This window comes from Ambystoma mexicanum, chromosome 1p (assembly GCF_040938575.1).
Source record: "Ambystoma mexicanum isolate Mex_15411 chromosome 1p, UKY_AmexF1_1, whole genome shotgun sequence".
Lineage (NCBI taxonomy): Eukaryota > Metazoa > Chordata > Amphibia > Caudata > Ambystomatidae > Ambystoma > Ambystoma mexicanum.
The window spans coordinates 29,610,213-29,631,887 of NC_090921.1; the positions used below are offsets into that span (position 1 = coordinate 29,610,213).

General features: G+C 45.5%; 1 protein-coding gene across 2 annotated transcripts in view; it reads left to right on the forward strand.

Moving 5' to 3' along the window:
* The window catches only part of LOC138565076 (zinc finger protein 182-like), a 148,382-nt gene that overhangs the window by 54,602 nt on the left and 72,105 nt on the right, over nt 1-21,675 (forward strand). For both annotated transcript variants that reach the window (XM_069642954.1, XM_069642953.1), the window contains exon 2: nt 13,352-14,123. In XM_069642954.1, coding sequence (XP_069499055.1) covers nt 13,397-14,123 — 727 coding nt within the window. In that variant the 5' untranslated portion in view covers nt 13,352-13,396. The remainder of the gene's footprint in view (nt 1-13,351; nt 14,124-21,675) is intronic.

Below are 21,675 nucleotides of genomic sequence, written 5' to 3' on the forward strand. Positions count from 1 at the left end.
TTTGACAGTCTACTAGGACTGTTTTTTTATCGTTTGATGGTTGAGGCTACTCCCATGTTAGTTATAGGGTAGAGTAGAAGTTTTCCCACACCAGAAACTTTAATAAAGGTTTTACAAATTGTACCTATTGTGTCCGTGTCATACTTTTGAGACCATGCCTCCACTACAGATCACTGGGACACACTAGAAGCAATGCAAGGCACGAGAAGGAACAGTTCTTCTGGGGCAGCTGCAAAGCTGGTGGAGCAGGATGGCAGTCCGAGAAGCAGAGTCAAGGAGTGGAGAGTCCTTGGGTGTCCCGGGGAAACGATTGTTACATCCAAAGAATCTTGAAAGCTGCACCAGTGACCCGCCCGAAAGAGAAAAGTGAATCCGGCATTGTGTGCAAAAGATACCAGCAGCCCTCCCGGTGAACGACCGAGTTGGGGAGGTGAGCAGCAGCTGTGGTATCAACCTTGGCTCCTAGATTAAAGACGCAAGCACAGAAACCAGTGCAGCCGGTGAGTTAAAGAAAGCAGTGAAAGACCAGTCTGTGTTGAATATCAAATTTACAAGCAGCAAAAGTGTATTGCGTGAATGAAGATTGCGCGCATACTGAGAAGTCACGAGTGAAGTAAAATGAGATTAAGCCACCAAAGTATTGCTGAACTGAATCGAACATGTGAGATAACAGAGTGGTCCGGCATAGCGAAGGAGCCCAATCTAAGGTCTCGGTTTAAATGTGCATAGTGGTGCAAGCGGAAAAGTGAAAAGCAAAGAAACCCATGAATGGCAAATGTATCTGACATCAGTGGAAAAAGGAATACGAAAAGTGAACTGTAATTGAAGTGGTCATGCTGAGGCATTCGTAAAATCCCTCGCATATTCAACCGTCTTCAATGAGAAAAGCGAACTGTGAGCAACTATGATTTGGAGCGTCCAAGCCTGACCTGTAGTGAACTCGGAAGGTCGAGCCCGACAGAAGGAGACCGATGTGAACTATGAATCCTGGAGGAAAGGAACTTTTGTTTTGTTGAATGAACCCAAGGCATCCTGCAAATAAGAAGCTTTGTGCGAACAAAAGACTTTGTGTACGACCAAGAGACTTTTTTATGGAAGGCCGTAGTCCGCGTCCTGAGCTGCATCCTTGTGTCTAAAGCCAGAGTGTGTTCTAAGACCCAAGCGTGCCACCTTATCTCATGCTAAAAACGTGGGTAAAGGAGTTTTGCTCAGTTACCTTGACATATTGTTTTGAACACTGGTTTTTTTTTCCTTGACATCTTTCCCTATATATATTTATTGTAGTAGTAAGGGCAGGCATCATTTGTTTTTTTTAGTTTTTTTTTTTTTTTAGTGTATACCATTTTGTTTTGACTGACAAATGACTCGGGCTGTGTGTTTTTTATTATTAATTGTTTTTTTTTTTATTTACATTTTTTTCTTCTTTGGACAAGAGTACTCCCATCATTAGCTGTAGGGAACACTATCTTGTTATTAATGTCGATTTTATACTGTTGATACATATGATATGATGTGATGAAATGTAAAAAGTCTTTCCTTTGTGTTGTAAAGATTTTATAAACCATAAACAATAAAATTAAAAAATAAAGGTTTTTGAACTTGCCAATCTTGGTCTGTGTCTACTTGTGATACCATGCCTCCCTTACATTACCTTCTGCACTGTGGGGTAACTCCTATGGTACCTGTACGGGCTTTCTTTCTTCCTCTGCTTCTTGACTGCTCTGCAGTTCACTCTCCGTGGTGTCTGCTTCATACCCGGTCAGATCTGATGCCGTGTCAAATCTTTTCGGGAGTTGCTTTCGCCCAGTGGTGGTGTCTGCGTTGTTGCACGGGCTGGCTGCCCACCACAGGTCTCGCTACGCCACCACTGAGCTCTCTAAACGAGGGCCTTTGGACGTCTCCTGTCTCTCTTGCATGCAGGCCTCCTAACATTTTTCTCAGCGTCTCTCACACAGTCATTTTTAATTCTGTAGGCTCCACGCCAGCTCTGCCTCCTTCATTACAAAAAGGGGACTTCCCCGTCTCTCTTGGCTCTCTGCTCTTCCTCACTGGTGAGCTGTGCCTTTTCAACCTCCCCGGCACATTCCTTTGGAAGTTCTCATTTAAAGGGATAGCTTCAATTTCATCTTGACCATTATATTGGTACATGTTTACATTGTTTAATTCATGGAACTTATTGTAATAATTTTTTTAAAATTAGTTTAAAGTGCAAAATTGGTTGATTAAAACCTTATACACTATCGCATATACAGATGTACAAATGATTAAAAACATTATTATAGTATTAATTCATCCTTCGCAGATCATGTTTACACAGAACAAAGACAAGATTGGAAGAAGAGACCACACCCATCGGGTCCAAATTTCGTGCATATATGGTTCCTGTATGCTATTTGACAATTTATGTAAAAAAATGAAAAAATGTATACAAGGTCTTTCTTATAATTAATAAATATCAATACATCCAATAAAAAAGCAACTAATCATTTAGGAAATTTCAAAATATTCAATGTTATCAATTTAAAATTGCTCTCTTCCATACATGGAAGGCTGCCCCAATATATACCATGGAATTTATAAAGTTATGGTGGTTCAGACAAGTCCACATAAGCAATCACATGGAGGGCATTGGGAGTTCCTCGCAGGTGTTGCAGAGCCGGCTCACCTCCCTAGACTCCCAGGGGGACGTGGGCTCCCCTTTGGGGAGAAGGGGCTAATTCCCTCGATTCATCAGAGTGCCGATAGACCGGTCAAGGAAACACAATGTGAAGCAAAGAGAAGGTAGTAAATACATTTAAGTTCAGTCCTGTCTCGATATCCTTCTTTCCACCATGAGACAATCCGCATGCTCAGAGAACATACTGCCCCCAAACAGATCTTAGAAAATAAGGACATCTTTGACACCTCTACTTGCAAGAATGGTTAATGCAGCCTTCAATAGTCACACGGCTGGTAAAAAAAACAAAAACCTGGCTGTGATCGGAAGGATCCAAGCAATCTCTGCTCCATTACTAACTGCACTTTTCTGCTGAAGATTATGGACGGGCAGCGACCCTCTACCTCCTCCACAAACAGCAATCAGATTGTAGAAGGTCTCCTAGCACTGAAACCACCTTGCTAGACCTCCACACTCATATGCTCGACATCATGGGCAAAGGCAAGACAGGCACGCACGCTTGTCCTATCTGCCGCCTTTGATTTGTTGGACCACCAACAACTCCAATGGCCTTAGAACACTCAGGTGGCTGCTCTAAAGAAGCAACTGGGTGGATGATCTTGTTCCTAGTGGAACAAAGCTCTAAAGTACACTGGGGCGAGAAATCCTCCCGGCCAATATCCATCAGTTGTGGCGTGCCACAAGGGGCCAGTTTGTCTCCTCTGCTGTTTAATCTGTACCTTTGGTGTCTCTGTACTCTGCTTAACAAAATAGGAGCTTATTTTACCAACTACTCAGACGACACTCCGCTGGTGGTGAAGCGGAGTGGGTGTCATGACACCGATAACCGCAGGGTGGCAATAATATATAACATCATAGAGGCCTGGATGAAACCTAACTGGTTATGTCTAAACCGAGCTGATGATTTTTGGTTCCCATCAGCAAGGTCTAAGCTAAGCCAGGAATACTCATCATTTAAGATCAAAGACTCCTGTATCAGATCTAAAGAAAACTAAAAACCCTGGGAATATACTTGGAAGCACCATAGCACATGTCACCTACCTGAACAAAAACAGTCAGTACTACCTGAGACTGTTAAAATTCATTAGACCTTACCCAAGCGAAAAGAACAGCGCAACCATCCCAAAGGCTACAATTCTCTCAAGATTAGACTATGGCAACGCCCTACTGATAGGAGTAAGCAAGGAGAGTATAGCTCGATGTCAAATCAACCAAAACAATGCAGTTCGAATCATCAGACAGAAAGCCAGAAGGGAGCACGTCACAGCCGACCGCAAGGCTCTCCACTGGCTAGCCCTAGAGGACAGGATCACCTTTAAAACCATGACCATGGTAGATCATTGCATATTTGGTCTAGAACCTGCCTACCTGAAAGAACAGATCACCCTCTACACCCGGGTCGTTCTTTGAGATCGAAGGCACAAGGCTGTATCGTATGCACTCGTGCCAAAAGAGTAATGGACGGGGACGTTAATTTCCCGCAAGAGCGGCCCAGATATGGAACCGCCTACCAATTTCATTAAAACTGGAGGAAAACCACATGATCTTCAGAAAAAAAATGAAAAACAAGTCTGTTCAAGTGAGGTACTTACCTAAACAACCCAGATGTCCCGTAAACTATTTGTTGTCCATTGCGGGCACCAGTGGGATATAAGTAAATAAAATAAAATGAAATTAAAAATCCATGACATCCTGTCAATAGCAGTATCCAAATGCAGGTCACACCGACAGGCCAATGAGTCCAAAAGCAGGCACCTGGGAGCAGAAGTTGTAGAACCCGGATACAACCCACAATCTAGAGCCTCTCCTCAAAAAAACCTTCTGCTGACCCTTCCATTCCAGCAAACTATCGCCCGATCTCGATCTCCTTTCCTGGGCAAACTCCTGGAGAAGAGAAGTTGGCTATTTCCCAGCTTGCCCTCCACACTGAATCTGCTGGCTGCTTCCACGACGACCAGTCTGGTTTTGGAGCATCCAGATGCATGGAAACTGCTCGTTTGAACACCCGTGAAGATTTGTACTCAAAACTTGTTTCTATCTCTGCCTCTGTCCTCATTCTACTCAACCTCTCCTCTGCCTTCGATACAGTGAACCACAGCACTGTGATCGCATGTCTCTGTGATACCCTGGGCATTACTGACCAGGCCCTGGCGTGGTTAACCTCCCTTCTCTCTGACCGCCAATCCCATGTGGAACGTGGGTTCTTCCTCTCCCCTTTCACTCTCTCTACTTGCAGTGTCCCCCAGGGATCTAACCTATCCCCCTGGTTTTTCAATGACTATATACCCCCTGGCCTGTTTGATAGCCACCTTCACCTCCAACTTCCAGTGTTACGCAGATGACACACTGCTCTCCTTCAGGCTACCCTCAGCCTCTTCCTCACTCATTTCTGACTACTTGGGTGCAATCCAGTCGTGGTGTGCTGCAGACAACCTCTGCCTCAATGCCAGTAAGGCAGAGATTGTCCTCATGAGACCCCTGCTCCCGCCTTCCCGATTTCTCTCTGGCCGGCCTACCTTGGCCCTGCGCCACCACCTACCAACGAGGCAAAAAACATGGGGGTCATCTTCGACTCCAATCTCTCCTTCTCGTCTCGCATCACGGACATCTCTAAAAAGTTCCACTACCAACTGCACCTTCTCAGAGGTATTCTACCTTTTCTCACCTTCCCCAGAGGCTCACCGTCTCCAGAGGCCTGGTCCTCTCTAGGCTGAACTACTGCAACAGCCTCTTTCGAAATCTGCCCTCTGTCCTCTTCAACTCATCCAGAACAGAACCACAAGACTTATCCTTTGCCTCAACCCCAGGGACTGCATCTCTCCAGCGCTGAAATCCCTTCACTGGCTCCCTGTGGCTGCAAGGATTAAGTTCAAGACCCTTTGCATTGTCCGCAAAGCTTTCTGGTGCCTGAGCCCACTCTTATCTGCAACGCCCTCTTCCTAAATACTCGCCTTCCTGAGCCCTCCGCTCGTCTTCCTCCAACTCTTTGCGGGTGAGTCGCTTCTCCAAGCAGAGACTTGTGGGAAGATCCTTATCCTCTGCAGGTGCCTCCCTCTGGAACAGCCTACCTGCCTCTCTCCATCTTGAGCCGGATCTCCTTAATTCCGGAAACTCCTCAAGACTCTCCTCTTTTCCTCCTCCTTCTCTCTCCCCCTCCCTTGCTAACCGCCTCTCTCTGTTCTCTCACTCTCCTACACTTCTGCTCAGTTTCGCTGACTGGCTGGTATACCGTTCAGAGCCTCACAGGTCCCAAGCCTTCCTCGCCAGTCTCTTGCACTTGCCTCCGGAGCTTGCACTTGCTGCAGCACTACTGCACTTTGGTTACAACGGAGGAGAATGCCATCTCCCTGCACATAACCCATGGCCTGATGGGACTGGGCTATTGTCCATATCGCCGCCACCCCCGCGCACCTCCCTTTTTATTCACCCGCATAATCTGAATATACCATGCCTAGTAAGCTTGTTTGTCCTTGTCTTCCCCTCCCATGCATGGTGGCGCTTTGAAACATTTGTGTATAAGCGCATCATAAATAAACAATCCATGATGAAAAATCAAAATCCAGGAGTTGGCTAACAGGTGCAAACAGAAAATTGCCACACCAACAGGTCAGTGACTGCCACACTAACCGGTGCAAACAAAATTGCCACACCAACAGGCCAATGACAGCCACACTAACAGGAACAGAAAATTGCCACACCAACAGGCCAATGACAGCCACACTAACAGGAACAGAAAATTGCCACACCAACAGGCCAATGACTGCTACACTAACAGCAACAAACAGAAAATGCCCACACAACTGAGCGAGAGTGATGATTGTGAAGCAAGGTGTTCTATCAACAGGCCCATTTTACTTTCACATCTTTTGAGGGCCAGTCAATATCAAAGTTTGCAATTAGAAGATCATAGAAGGCAATGAAAGCAGACTGTCTGTAGGAAGCTGGGAATTGGAATTCTTGCCTCCGCTCATGAGTCTAGTGTGAGAAACCTGACGGTGTCTCACCCGCTAGTCCCAGGAGATCTGTCGTCCAGGTGGCCAGGACAATCCATCGCTATTGGAGCCAGTTCCTGGGGGTGGACCAGTGAGGGAGGATCACCTGGATGGGGGTCCTTAGGGAGTGGGACACTGATGGGTGAGACGCAGTATCCCCCTTCTTTCAACATCTTTTCCCCATCCTACCACGTAGGACATTCAAAACACTACCCCGCCCCCTTTTCCGACACAAACACTTCCACACGACACACCAGAGAATGGATTAATACCAGAGCCATTTACCTGACATGTCCCAATACAAGGGTCAGGCGAAGTCAGGCAATTCATCAGAATCACACACACCCGATGGTCCTTTCCCTTCCCCACAGGGATAAAGGTGGATCAAGAGAGCACTGTTACGAGCAAGGCAGACCGCACAACCAGACGGCTATCCTGGTCCGGCAGTTCAAGAGCAGGAGAAAGGCGGCGACTATCAAGAGGCTAACAAGTAGAGACACGACCTTGCCCTTTACGACACAGACCTGCAAAACCTCTGCAGAGGGATTCGTAAGACAGAGGACAATAGGCCAAGTGTGCTGCAACAGATGTCAACGGAACATGGAGCGTGTTGCCGCTGATAAGCGGGAGGGAGGGAATCTCATGCTACCGTAGTACCGGCCTTGACTCTAGTTATGTAAAAAGCCAAGCAGTTCATCGGTCGGTGAGTCGAGGGGAGAGCTGATAAGAGCCGGACTGTGGTGGATGAAAAATGCAAAGTGGCAAAATGAACTAAGTTCAAAAGAACTGTAATGGTGTTGAGGGGAGACCAGCTGCAGAGGGAACCAGCACCACATGGGTGCTAACTCGAGAGACTCTGGTCGGTCCCAATTTGTAATGGAACTACAGAAAGCAGAATGCCGTAGGAGAGCCGCCAAGTTAGATCAAAATGGTCATACAGGAGGTGAAGCAAAATCCCTGCACAGTCGAAGGCCTTTGACTTACGAACTGTGAGAAAGCAAGGGAATTGAATCCTGCAAACCATTATGAATGTGAAGTTGGCAAGCGTGAACCCAACAGAGGTGTGCTGACGAGAAGGGGGGGAAGTCTAAAGTTCCAGGAAACAGTGTGTTGACAAAAGTGAACCGGGCCGAGGGATGTCCACTGGAACTGTTTCCAAAGACATTAAGATTTGTGAGCTAAGGAAAAGCCGTAGTGAACCTGGAGGAGGGAGGCTGAAGTAAAGAAGGGTCAGCGCCCGGAAGAGGGGTACCTGGGGGTGAAAAATCCTCATCCAAAGTGCAACCAAGACACTAACTTTCATTTTTGTTGAAGAAACCTTTATTTGTTATTTACGTCAGGCCCTGGAAGGCAAGAGACTTTCAAGAGAAAAAAACGTGGTCAACAAGGCTTCTGATAGACTGGAACAGAACTGTCGACTCGTGGTGGGGAGGCACAAGTGTGTACTGTGCTTCAAGTTCCCATCTTACCCCATGCCCAAAACATGGGGAGGAGAGATCCAAACTACCACATCCAGATATATTATTTAAGAACACTCCTTTCTTTCTTTGAAAACCATCCCACACCCTTTTTGTATCAGCTGTAAGGTTTGGCAATAGGTTTCTTAGCATAGGCCCTTTTTATTTTTACACAACGCCACAAGGACTGCCTTATTTTTATGTGGATGGTTGGCGATTGTTCCCATCTTAGATTTAGGCTTAGAATAGGCATTTTTTCCAACCTGCATACAGTTTAATAAACACCCTTGAACTGTGATCACTTGTGTCTGTCTTTACTGTTGCCACCATGAGTTCCTCATACTAGTTATGACAGACACTTCCAGGGCAGTGGGACCTTGGATTCTCCGGTGGGGGGTGGGAGGGTGGGTCTGTTTGCATCGAGGTAACTGACTAATCAATGGAACAAGCCCCTGCAAATGTCCGAGGCTTGGGGAATCTTACCCATGTGCCCACTGGTCCAACACAGTTTAGCGGGCATTGAACCCAGTTCCCCTCGCGAATGCACCCTCTACTCCAAGGGTCTAAGAAGGAACTATTTGTCACACCATTTGGTAAATGCCTTGATAATCAGTTTATTCGCTGGGTGCCAGCATATTCAGGCCCTTTCCAATGCCTTGCAAGAGAGTGTTTAGTGTGTTCTCCATGTAGGTGGTGCAAAGCACCCTTGAGCACTCATTAGACAGTACCCACCATGTGATGCCCTCTAACTTAAGCATGTGCAGATTACTTCATTGTTGCTTTTGCTGTTCGACAGGCCCTTGGCTCTGATGACGGATACAATGTAGGCATCCCCAGCAAAAGTGCACAGAAATATAGTAGGAGATATCGGGGAAAGGCAAGAAGAAACAGAAGAGCCAACCGTGCTTGCCCAGAAGGTATGGGTGCTACACCAGCAGGTGCACACACTGGCTTGAGCCCGCAATAACTTTCTAACTTCTGGCCAATGATACTATCCGTCACTGGCATGTCCTTACCTGTGGCAGGCCTCAAACCTTGCACTCGCCACTAGCCATTGGCGAGTGATAAATGGACTCTTGGCGAGTAAGAAATAGTGTGTTGTGTGCATGTGTAGAAATGAGGTGGTGAGTGAATTTTTGTAGCTGGCTAGTAGCTTGCAATGTGACATTTTGAACCCTGCTTGTGGTATCACCTTGTCGGGATCGGCACAGTAGGCCGATCCAACATGGCCACAACAGTGCACAAGGGTCGAGGCACTCCATTTGGATGTAGTTTTATTTCTCGGCCTGCGATAAGAGGTGATAGTAGGTAACAGTAGACAGTTCAGGGAAACACAAGAAGAAACAAAAGAACATACCCCAAAAAGTACAGGCCTATGTCAGCAGGTGTTGAAACGGTTTAGGTCTACTTGATCGAACATTTTTGACCTTTTTCCAATCTGAGTGAATTTGTTTTGGTCATTTTTTTGCTTGAAAATGCGGGGGGGAGGAGACCCCGCGTAGCCTCACCCCACTTCCCCCCCACCCTAACCTATTCCCTTACCCCACTCCATATGAACATTTAGCTACATTTGAGCTAAATTCCCCCAAAAAACGATCAAAAACATTTGGTAAAAATTAAAAGGTCATATGCTAATACCGTTGAAACACGACACTGATCCGGTCATGGGCCTGAGCCACTACCTCTTTGTGTTAAGTCATGTAAGCTACATGACATAACACAAGAGGTGGAAGCTGAGGCAAATGACCGGTGTAGGGTCTAGGCTTTCTTGGGAGCAAGGCATCCTTGAGATCTTTACTTATTATTTATTTATATAGCGCCGAAAAACCCCAGGTATCAGCGCGCACCAAGACACAGTAATGTACAATCGAAGAAGACGTGACCGGAGAAGGAGGCAGGGGGTAGACCAGGTAGCGCCTACGAACCTCTGCTTTAACTAAAGAGTAGAGTCTTTAGTGACTTACGGAAATACTTTGTTGACTTCCTGTCATAGTTTAAGCAATAGTGAGTTACAGAAATGGGCTGCCAAGATAGCGAAGAACCTACCTAGGCCATTTGGTCATTTAAATCTGGAGAAGCTAAACAGCGCCAGGTTAGGTGAGCGCAGAGTTCTTTTAGGCTTGTATGTGGCCCACCAGGTTTTCAAGTATGTTGGAACTCTCCCTTATAGGCATCTGTGGACAAGGTTGCTTGCCTTAAACTGTATGCGGGCTGGTACTGGAAGCAAGTGCAAAACCTGTCGGCCGCGGAGATGTGCTCTCTCCAGGAGATCTCCTTTATGTTACGAATGGTATCGTTCTGGAGGACCTGAAGTTCCATCACAGGGCAATACAGTAATCCAGCGTAGATAGTATAATGGCCCGTGCTATGGTTATACAGTTTGTCTCAGAAATGAAAGGTTTTATATTTGGCAGCCGTCTGAGGTATTGTTGACAGTTTCTGGTGGTGTGAGTCGCATGTGCTTCTGCACTAAGGGAGAATTCTAGGTGGATGCCTAAGGTTTTAACTTTCCCTTGTTGAATTTGGATGGTATAATGTTTTGGGGCAAGAGGTGGGGTGCATCGTAGCCAGAGTTCTTTCCATGTCTAGGATTGTGATTGGTTCCGAATGGAATTTTGACTGATCATTATTATATGATGGTTTGTTAATGTTGGGAGGGTAGTCTATCGTGACATCCAAGACACGGGAACCAATCACAATCCTAGACATGGAAAACACTCTGCAGTGCCACCCACGACCCGTCGCTGGAAGTTCACCTGCACTTTAGAATCAGATGGGCAATGCATTGTATGTATGCCAATTAGCCCAAACGCAAGCCTTCGGGCAACCTGCCTTGTTGTGTCAATAGAAAAATATGAATACGGAAAATGCATTTTTTTTTTTAATTTAAAAGGCATTTTGTTTACATCTTAAACCTTACATTTATCATTCACATTCAGTTTACATTATTCCCCTTATAAAAAATTTAAAAAACAAACACCAGACATCATTTATCTTTTATCCTTCTTCATTACTGTTACTATTGTCCAGCGTAATGTTTTCCAGAAGTGAACTATGGTTGCGACCATCTTTCTATTATTTCCTATTAAGATGTGACTCCATCTTTCTTCTTTTTCCATTTCTACTGTGGCACTAAAGTATTTGGCGCTAAAGAGCAGTCTCTTTTGGTTTAGTGCCTCGCATTCTATAGTTACGTGATAGAGTGTTTCGGTTTTCCCTCTTGTTTGACAGAATCTGCAGTCGCTATTTGCACTTTTATTTTGGCTCCATTTCCCCTGTACTTCTCTTGTTGGCAGTAGGTTCAGTCTGAATCTTAGGAACATGTCTCTAATTCTTCGATCCGCATATAATTTTAAGTAATTTGGAAGTTGATTAAGTGCTCTTTCTTCTCCCTCGCATTTGAGTGTCTTTTTATATTGATCTTTCTGCACTTGAGTTTCAATCCAATCGGTTCTACTCAGCTTCTTTTTTGCGATTTGAGGCATTTTCGTCAACGTCTCCAGTGTGATTCCTTTTTTGTTACATATACACATGGCTGCTTCTTTCCATTTGTCCAATGTAACATCGTTTACGTGTACTTTTGAAGATCTTAAGATTTCCAATGCCGGTATCTTTTCTTTGCTGTTCATTTTTCTGTAGAAGTCTATTATTTTCCATTCGATTATTGATTCTAATGATTGGAGACCCAATTCATAGCGTATCCTTATCATGGGCGTGTTCTGAGGTAGACTCAATACTTTCCGCCAATACATCGCTTCCAATTTCATCCATATGGTTCTATCATGGTTAATCATAGTTTCTGCACCGTATGCAAGAATCGCTGTCACTTTTTGCTTATAAAAGGTTACCGCTGGTATAAGCGAAAATTTTCCGAATTTCTTATGTATTGACAGGCCTTGTCTGGCTAACATTCTGGTTTTTGCTTTTAGCTGTTCTGCCCATGGTGCTTCTGTCAGAGATTGGTTGATCCATATCCCTACATATTTATAAGTTGTAACCTGGATCAGTTTCTCTTCCTAGAGGTAATATTGGAATGTTTTTTTCCCATTTGAATTCTTCTTTGTTAGGTGCATGATTCTTGTTTTCTTAGTGTTTATTGTCAGTTCATTTTGTTCCATGTATTCATAGGTTTTGTTAAGAGCTTTTTGTAATCCGCACGGTGTTTTTGCTAATAAAATGATATCGTCTGCATAGATCAAACAAGGTACTGCCGTCGCATTTAATTTTGGAGGATTGATGGTTGGTGTATTTATAGCCTCTTCAAAATCCGATGTAAACAAACTGAAAAGTGCGGCTGCTAGCAGACACCCTTGCTTTAGGCCATGCCAGGTGTTTATTTGCTTTGTTATTATTCCATTCGCTGTCATTCTCACTTGTATTTTTGTGTTGGAATACAAAAGTTTAATTGGTTCTAGGATGTCACTAGGGCATCTCCATTGTTCTAGTTTTCCCACAGCAGGTCTCTGAAAAAGTATTAATCTTTTATAACACGCCTAACACCAGAGACCAGTCTCTAAGCACTGGACCAGGATTCAAACCCGTGTTGCTCTGCGTTGTGTTGCTTCCAAGACAAAGGCGTTGCCCCTGAGCTATCCTCCCAACCCTTGCATGCTACCACTGGTTCAATGTATGTCATTTTTGTCACCTGCTACATATCAGCAGAATGTTGGGTAGAAGAACATTTTGCAAATACTTTACTTCATTTACATTCTGATTAATATTTTAATTTGCGTTTTATGCATTTTCTTTGAACAGAAATTGGAATTGTGCAGGCACAGCAATCCATGTTTGTGTTTACAGTGTCATTTGGACATGAAATCCTCTTTCCATGCATTGACGCTGAAAATAAACTTGTGGCTGGTGCCTGATGATGCACCAGCTAAAAACCTACCCAAATACATCCCATGATAATCCCTTCTATTGAACTCTGAGAGATTACTTCTCTCTCTCTTTCTCTCCATCTACTTCTGCCCTTTTAATAGACTCTTAGATTTTAAACCTGGGTTTGGACTGTACCAAGGGCCTCTCGTAGGTGGACCAATTGCCATTAAGGAATAGTTCTGCAGTTCACCTGCGTGGATAATGAGACGGTAACAAATAACAGAGCTAGCAAGCATTTTAAGAGATATTCCTTGTTAACTCGCCTCTCCCCAGCCTCTATGTTGCTTCTGTTGTTTTAACCATAGCAGATTTGTTAAAGTTAATTGTTTTTTTCTCTTCTGCAGAGGCCGGAGACTTGGACATAGCCCTGAAATCTACACATCTACAGGATGAGAAGAAAAGCCATGGCAAGAAAGAAAGTGCAGTGCTCGCCTGAGCCTGAAGGGGCCTCTCTAGCAACCTATCCTGTGTCTAGCGTTTCTGCTGAAAGATCCCAGCCTGAGCCTCTCTTCCAAGCTGAAGGGTCTGGAATTCCCGCAGCTCAGACCCAAAAAGGGTTAATAGATGAAGAGTTTGGGATGCCACCCGTGTCAAATACCATATTTAAGGGGTCCTCCCAAGACCCACACCCCAAACATAATGAAGAACTTGAGGCCAGTACCTCCCCAGCAAGTCTATTCAGTACATTGGTAGCATCTGTAAGGAATTCAGATGTTCAAAGGATCCATGAGACAGTGCCCACTCCTGGACATGTCACCAAAGCAGTCATTTCCCCCTCACTACAGCACATGAAAAGAAAGATAGCAGACATGCCTCTTAAAGCTGCAGGACATACAGAGCAAACCTCCCTAAAAAAGGGTAAATGTTGCCCAAAACAGATTTTTCATGGTGGTTTGGGTCAAGATCCGAACTACAAGGTTGAACCAGTGTTTATGTATGGGATGGGTACACGTCAAAGCTTCAAGTCCAAACCGTTGTGTGCTGATGGTGAGGGTCAATCTAATCCGCCAACATCCTTGCGATCACATAATTCTCTGGGAGAAGGAATTACCCACACAGACTTGTTGGGAAGAAGAAATGCAAAGTCTGAGATCCCACTGTTCAAAGCTACACCGGGTAAGTTTCTGCCAAGAATGGGATGTGAAGTGAAACTGTAATTACGATTGCTGCATTGTGAAATCTTCCACTAACACACCTTTCGAGCGTGCAAAGAAGGTTATTGGGGTTAGACGAGAGGGATGTCATTCTCTTTGATAGTAGCCGACTTGTTACACCTTGTCCCTTAGGCACAGGACTGGAAGTTCAGGCAGCGTCTGCAGAGCTGGGTAATGCACTAATCTGCAGATGACCCTCAGGAATGGGAATAAATATGGCTGAAATATAAACCTATTAAATTCATCTCATTCAGCATGGATGAACATTTGCTAAACTTGAAGATCATTCACAATATTTGCACAAACCACATCTGATAAAAGATCAATTATAAACTGGTTATCCTGCAAATCCTAACTCAAGGGGTATTTTCTAAAACATTCCATGTATTTCATGTAAATATCATTATATACAAACATATAAATGAGACAAATTACATTCAATGTAACACATTCATATAATTACAGTGGTAAGAGTGTGTGTGGGTCCCCTGGACAATAGTATTGTATATTTCAGAAGACCAACCTAAAAGGTCAAAATGTTAATTCAATACGCCTACAATCTTGGATGTGGTCGATCAGCAAGCATGATCATTTTCTTATGCTTACCTATATGAATCATTCAATCACAACCTTTTATAAAATCTAACAGTCGGCACACTGTTTTCTGGACGCAACAGAGCTAGAAAACCTACTGCTCCATATTTAACAACCAGCCATATTTTGATCATTTCATCAGGACATATAGGGCCTCATTACACGGAAGGAGGTGAGCCATGGCGCTATTAGCGCCATGGCGGTAAAATACCGGCACCGCCTTGGCGGAAAGGGGATTTACCGCCCCATTCCAAGGTTGGAGGGGCGGTAAATCCCCCTTCCGCCATTGCCCTTCCCCTTTCCCATTTCTGCCCCATAGGGCTCTATGGGAATGGGGAAGGCGCTAATTACGGCACCGCAATTCTGCGGTGCCGTAATTGGCTCTGAGGTCCCTTAGCGGGTTGGATTTTAATGCCTGCAAAAAGCAGGCGTTAAATCCCCCAACCCGCAAAGGGACCTCGTAGTAAGGCTGTAAGGATTTACTGGTACCGGTATTTTACCGCTAAATCCCTAACGCCATCCGTGTAATGAGGCCCATAGTTTGATCTCAGGCAGTGAATTGCCGCAAATGCTAATATTCGAGATTTGTTAGCAAGACATGATAACTACCACAAGTTCAAAAACGTAACAACCTGTGTCATAGTCGGGTGAATTCCCAAGCTTCTTTCCAGGTCGTTCATAATTTGTTTTGCTACGAAACACTAAATGTTCATAGTGTGTTGTGTCCTAATAGGTAGCGCTGTGAGTGCATACTTTCTAGCAGGACCAATTACTTACTGAAAATGTGCTGCCGTTTCTTTACCCGTGTTCAATTCTGGTTGCATAACAAGTATGCAGAAACGTCTGCAAGTGTCCCGTTGAGAACCATCTATGAAAGAGGAAAATAAACCTCAGCTTTATTTCAGCAAGACATTGGTCCCGCTATATGTACCATATACACTTATAATATTACCTATAAGGACACAACCCAGTACAAGCTTTTAGTGTTTGTGTGTTATGAAGAACTTGGAAAGAAGTATGTGAATGGACCAAAGACACATGTTGCAAAGCTTTTGAAGTGCAGATAGTCATGCCTCGAATACAGATATTCTGTGGAATTTAACCTTCATGGGAACTGATGAGTGATCGCAAAGTGTAGGACCAGATGAAGGCTACTTATTACAAGTGTGGTATCTAGCTCTGTTTGTGGCTGAAACTCAGTCTATCAACTGATCTATTTCTTTTAATGTTGTGATTGGTTGGTTCACGCTGGTATGAGTCTTGGGTGTGTTGACTGGTTACATTCCAAGATTGTAGGAGTTCTGAATGAAAGTTCTAAGCTTCTAAGCAAGTGTCACTCCCCGTCCAGGGATCCGTTGAGGGAACCCAGATGGAAGGTAGAGGTGAGCACCAGACTTCTTGTTGGTCCAATTGATTGAAGAACCTGGGTTACGCTTTAACCCAGGTCGCCTCTCTTGAGGGAGCTCTTTTTCCTGATACGTCCCTCTGCTCTGTAAAACTGACGGATAGAGGGGTGAATCAAACAAAGGAGCGGGAGAACACACTGCCACTGTACCAGGCTGCAAAGGAAAGTATAGATGGTTACTAAGGTTATGCAGTCAGACATTAATCAATACCTATTCTCTTTCCCCTTTTAATAGTGATCTGATACCACTCAGTACGGTTTCAAGAAGATGGCTGTGCAGGTAGTTAGGTGCCTAATAGGAAACAAGATAAGAATCATGCATTATGCTAGGCTAGTGACATTTGACTAGTGAAAATAGAACAAGGTAGGTTCTTACTAATGGGTAAAGGAACAGTGGCTGAGAATTGGAGGATGGTCATAATAGCAGAATCCAAAGGTTGAACAATGGCGGGATAAAACAACAAACGGGAAGGTTAGTTAGGATCTCACCCGGGCGGAACAAGGGGCACGCTAGAGTCGAGTTGGTGCACTTGATGACTTCAGAAGAGCGTCACGTGGGTGCATAGGGGGACAATTTATTTTATGTTTTATTTATTTATTTTGTAAAATGCAGATGTTCCCAAAGATTTCAAGTGTCCGTGAGGAGATAAGGTTAGCACGAAGGTAAATGATGAGAATGAAGTGTCAGAGGGAGCCTGAGCAGCTACTTGGATGGGAAGAGCCCCCACTCTCGTAGTGAAGTAGAATGGAGTCTGGGCGGAGCGACCGCTGCAAACAGGAAGCAGAATGGAGTCTGCGGTGAAGTAGAAAGGTGAAAGCAGGTAAGGTTTAGCACTATGCGAAGGAACGCACAGATGTCGGCAACGGCAAGAGCGACTATTCCGAATCAGCAAGCGTAAACAAATCCATAAGGCAGGCAATAGTCGAAAGGTCAGGAAGGCAGTGAATTGTTCATCGTCATGGTAGTGAACGACTACAATTAGAAGCAGCGACTGTCAGTACTGCGCATGCCTTTATTCAAACGCTGCAGTTGAAACCCGTGAGTCCGGCAGCTGACCCGATCATGTTACCATGAGTGGTAACAATAGCAACCCATTTTCTGTAGCGCTGATGCTGCAGAGTGCCTCTAGGGCAACCCCCATCTATGTAGAAAAGGGGAAGCAGAATGCTGTATCCTGCTAGGAACGGGATACCGAACCCTGGAAAGAGAAGCCCGGGACCTCGCAGACATAACAGTATCCACCCCCAAAGGCAGAGGCCCCCCTTGGTGGCATGGAAGGCACGCAACTAAGATTGGCAAGCGGTTCCCAGGTCCTGTCTTCTGGGCCAAAACATTTCCAATCTATTAAATAGAAAGGGCGTCCTTTCTGCGTCTGGTAATCCAGGATGGCAGCCACCTCGTATTCCTCTTTCATGACTTTGCTTTTGCTCTCCACTTCCTCATTTCTTCAGTCCACCCATCTCCCCCAGGTACCTCTTCTCCTCCTTCACTTTTCCTCCTCCCTCTGCGGCAAACTCTCTTATTTCCGCTTCTCTCTCTCTCTCTCTCTCTCTCTCTCCCCTTTACTCCTTTTCTCTTTCCTTTTCCACCCTCCTTTTTTTGTTACACCAAATTCTCTCTTACTCCCATTCCTTTCTCCTTGCTTTCTCTTGTCCGCCCCCTCGTCTCTCTTTTCTCTCCTCTTCACCTCGTTGCAACTGTGCTATGCTCTACTCTGCAATCTCTGCCACACGAGCCGCTGCGAACATAACTCCTATCACATACACGGAATCTAGGCTGGCTTCCCCTTGAAGATTCCTGCAGGGCCTGTGAATTTTGGGAGGGAGGGTTGCTTTCTCTGCATCGTCTGTCTCTAAAAAGGTTAAACCCAACAATCCCTCTTCTAAAAATATTAAGGGAATTAAAACCATACTTAAAAGTGGAAAAGAAGTGGAAAAACCTAATTTGTTTAAAATGAACTACGTGTCTCAGAATACCTCTGGGACTGTGACGAAGAAGAGGGCTGAGGAGGCATGCAGAAGGAAATGACAGGCAAGTAGGCCTAACAGCCTTTGCCACGGTCAGGCAATTAACATTAAGGGCCTGCACCTGAAGTCATTTGCCCCACCTGAGAGACATAAAAGGCTGCAGGAGGAAGCAGCAGAAGGAATGATCTGCAAGGCTGGCACTAGTAGCAGACGGAGAAGTGCACAAGGCTGGCAGTTCACGAGGAAGTGTGACCACTTAAGGGAGGCCGGAACGAGAGGGAAGCAGATTTCACCTGCAGGTTCCGAGTTGGTCCTGTGTTCACAAACCCTGTCTGGCTGGGGCTGCAGTGAGAAAGACTTGGAGAGATTAAGGGTTTCCCTAGATGCACCTGATCGCTGTGACTGCAGAGCCGAGGTCGGGCAGCTACCTGAGGCTCGTGTGCATAAGCAAGCCGAGGGAATTTGGAGAGAAGGAGATTCTCCGGGGTCGAGGCTGGATCAGAGACACCCATGCTGCAGAGGGGTGTGGGTCCCAAGAGTGCCTGAAGTAGTAGTAGCAGGAAAAAATGTCGGGAAGTGGAAGCCGCCCACAATGCAATCTTTTTGGAGCCAGTGAGTGAAGCTCCGTACTCCAATTCACGGAAAACTCCTTGCCGCTAACTGTAACCAGCTCAATTAGAATTTGTGTAGAAGTAGAAGCGATTAAAAGTTGTTTGTAGCTGTGGGAAATCTTGACAACAAAGGAAATGTATCACGTGCACGTTTAACACAACTCAAGGTGCTCGCGTATAAGAAAAGCCTTCTCTTTTCCATTGTTGTATTAAACAACTTTACCGGAGTGGTTGCGTGTCTCCAATCAAGAGGGAGAATTCTGGTTTGTAATCACTCAAAAGTAGCAGCTGACTTTCCCGAATTGTTACAAGAACTCTTACATCAAAGAAAGGTCGCGCATGAATGATGGTGATTCTCGATCCACGTTAAAGCAGCATTCTTTATGAATGAAATGGAACGCAAGTCGTTAGTCTTTAAAGCTGAAATCCTCCATCAAAGAGTGGTTGCATGTACCTGATTCTGTTTCCCTTCTGAAAACAGAATCTTGGAACATCCAGAACAAGAACTTTGTAATTGTAGAAGTTCCTGAAGTAACTAGAAGAGCAAGCATTATCCAAGCCAGTAGACAAATCCTGTCTAACATGAAACAAGCCCTATTAAGATACCTTTATTTTGAAGTTGTCAAATTTGTTACAATCCAGTGTCCTCTGATACCAGGGCGGCAAGGTTATCCGAGGCTGGAAGAGTGGTAATACAGCTTTGGCGTTGCAGCTGGAACCACAAAGGTGTGCATAAAGCTGGGGAATGGAGCTGGGTGCTTGTTAAAAGAACTGATAAACAATCTATAAAGCTGAGACTGTTGAAGCTGAGAGAGAAAAGCAGTCTAGAAGCCAAGGAAGATGCCAGTGGTAGCTGAAAGACAGACAGAAGAGGCAAATCGGCTGCCCTTTCTTATGGCATAGGACGGAGAGATCTTTGCCTACCTCTGGAGGTCGATGAGTCTTGTCTTTAAGTTTGCCTAATAAATTCTCAAAGCACCAAGTCGCAGTAGAGCTAATAGAACTGTGGTTGTCTTAAATATTGTCAGACAACATTATATTGAAGGTGGTTGAAGCAGTAGTGCACTCCAGCCATGGTCCGGGTATATACCTGAGGGCAGGGGATGGAGTTAGGGCAGGTAAACATTGGTCCACAGGTATTTGCTACCAGGGGTACGTTAGGACAGGACAGAGTTGGAGGGGTGGGGGCAGCTGTAGATTCAGCAAGCAGGGCAGGGTCCGACGGTGGTTGTAGGCTAGGGGGGGAAGAGTATCGCAGCCATCTGGATCAGCCTTTTGTGGGGGCGGAAGTGTATTGCAGGTCATTCCCTGGATTTGCAGCAGTTGGAGGATCCTAGGTGATCTGCGATGCTGATCATGTGGTTACGCATCACTCATTTGCTGGTGTGCACACGTGGTCTACGCATTTGCAGTACTGTCCAACTTTTCTTTCATTGGTGATGTAGAATTTGGTTCCATGCATTTTTTTTTGCGTTATGTAGAAGTGATTTTGATTATTTCTACCAGAATATTGTCTTTCATCAGAAGGAGATTGAAAGAATTCACTCTGTTTCTACCCATTCTTTGGGCCTGATCACGACTTGGCCGTTACTGCCGGCGGTATTACCGCCGGCGGTAATAGCCCTACCGCCAAACTCCCCGGCGCTAATAGCGCCGGATCACAAGTTCGGTGGTAAAGTAATTCCCCATTGAGCCCATTCGGGAATGCCCCATTCCCCATTGGGCTCAATGGGGAATTTTCACGCTCTTACCGCCGGCGGATTTCCCGCCGGCGGTAATAGCGCACATTTTCGGTGGATTTCCCCCCAGCTCAGAGCTGGGGCGAAATCCGCCAAAGCCCTGATTCGGCGGACCCTTAAATCCGGCGGTATTAGCGCTACCGCCGGATTTAAGGGTTACCGCCAAAGTCGTGATCAGGCCCTTAGACCCAGGCCGAGGCTGCACATTGTGTCCTATCATGCCAATGACTTCAGATGCAGGCCGTGACATCACATTGTGTACTATCGCGCCTCTAGATGTTTCAGGGCACCTTCAATGACTTCAGACCCAGGCCGTGACATCACATTGTGTACTATCGCGCCTCTAGATGTTTCAGGACACCGTCAATGACTTCAGACCCAGGTTGTGACATCACATTGTGTCCTATTGCGCCTCTAGATGTTTCAAAGCCCCTTCAATGACTTCAGATTCAGGCCGTGGTAGCACATTTCGCCCTATCGCGCCTCTGGATGTTTCAGGGTACCCTCAGTTACTTCACACCCAGGCTGTGACATCACATTGTGCCCTATCGCGCCTCTGGATGTTTCAGGGCACCCTCAATGACTTCAGATTCAGGCTGTGGCAGCACATTGTGCCCTATCAAGGCTCTAGATTTCAGGGCACTTTCAATGACTTCAGATACAGGCCGTGGTAGCACATTTCGCCCTATCGCGCCTCTAGATTTTTCAGGGCACCTTCAATGACTTCAGATCTAGGTCATGGCAGCATATTGTGCCCTATTGCGCCTCTGGATGTTTCAGGGTACCCTCAAAGACTTCACACCCAGGCTGTGGCAGCACATTGTGCCCTATCGCACACCTGGATGTTTCAGGGTAGGGCAGCACATTGTGCCCTATCGCACCTCTAGATATTTCAGGGCACCTTCAATGGCTTCAGACCCAGCCGTGGAAGCACATTCTGCCCTATAATGCGTTCAGGGCTCCATCAATGATTTGCCTTTTTCCATCCACCACCAAAAGTCCTTCCTGCAGGCTCATCAAAGTCCTCAATCTATTATTGCTCTTGACACCATACAAGGCCTGTATGTTCCTCCTCCAGGAGTGGTATAATGGAGTTCAGGTGTCACTCCCATACTAGTAAGACAGCGCTGTCGCTAATCACCTCTGGCATCTCACTTGCAGGGGAAAGATGGAATTCATGTGCGGGAAACTCTGGTT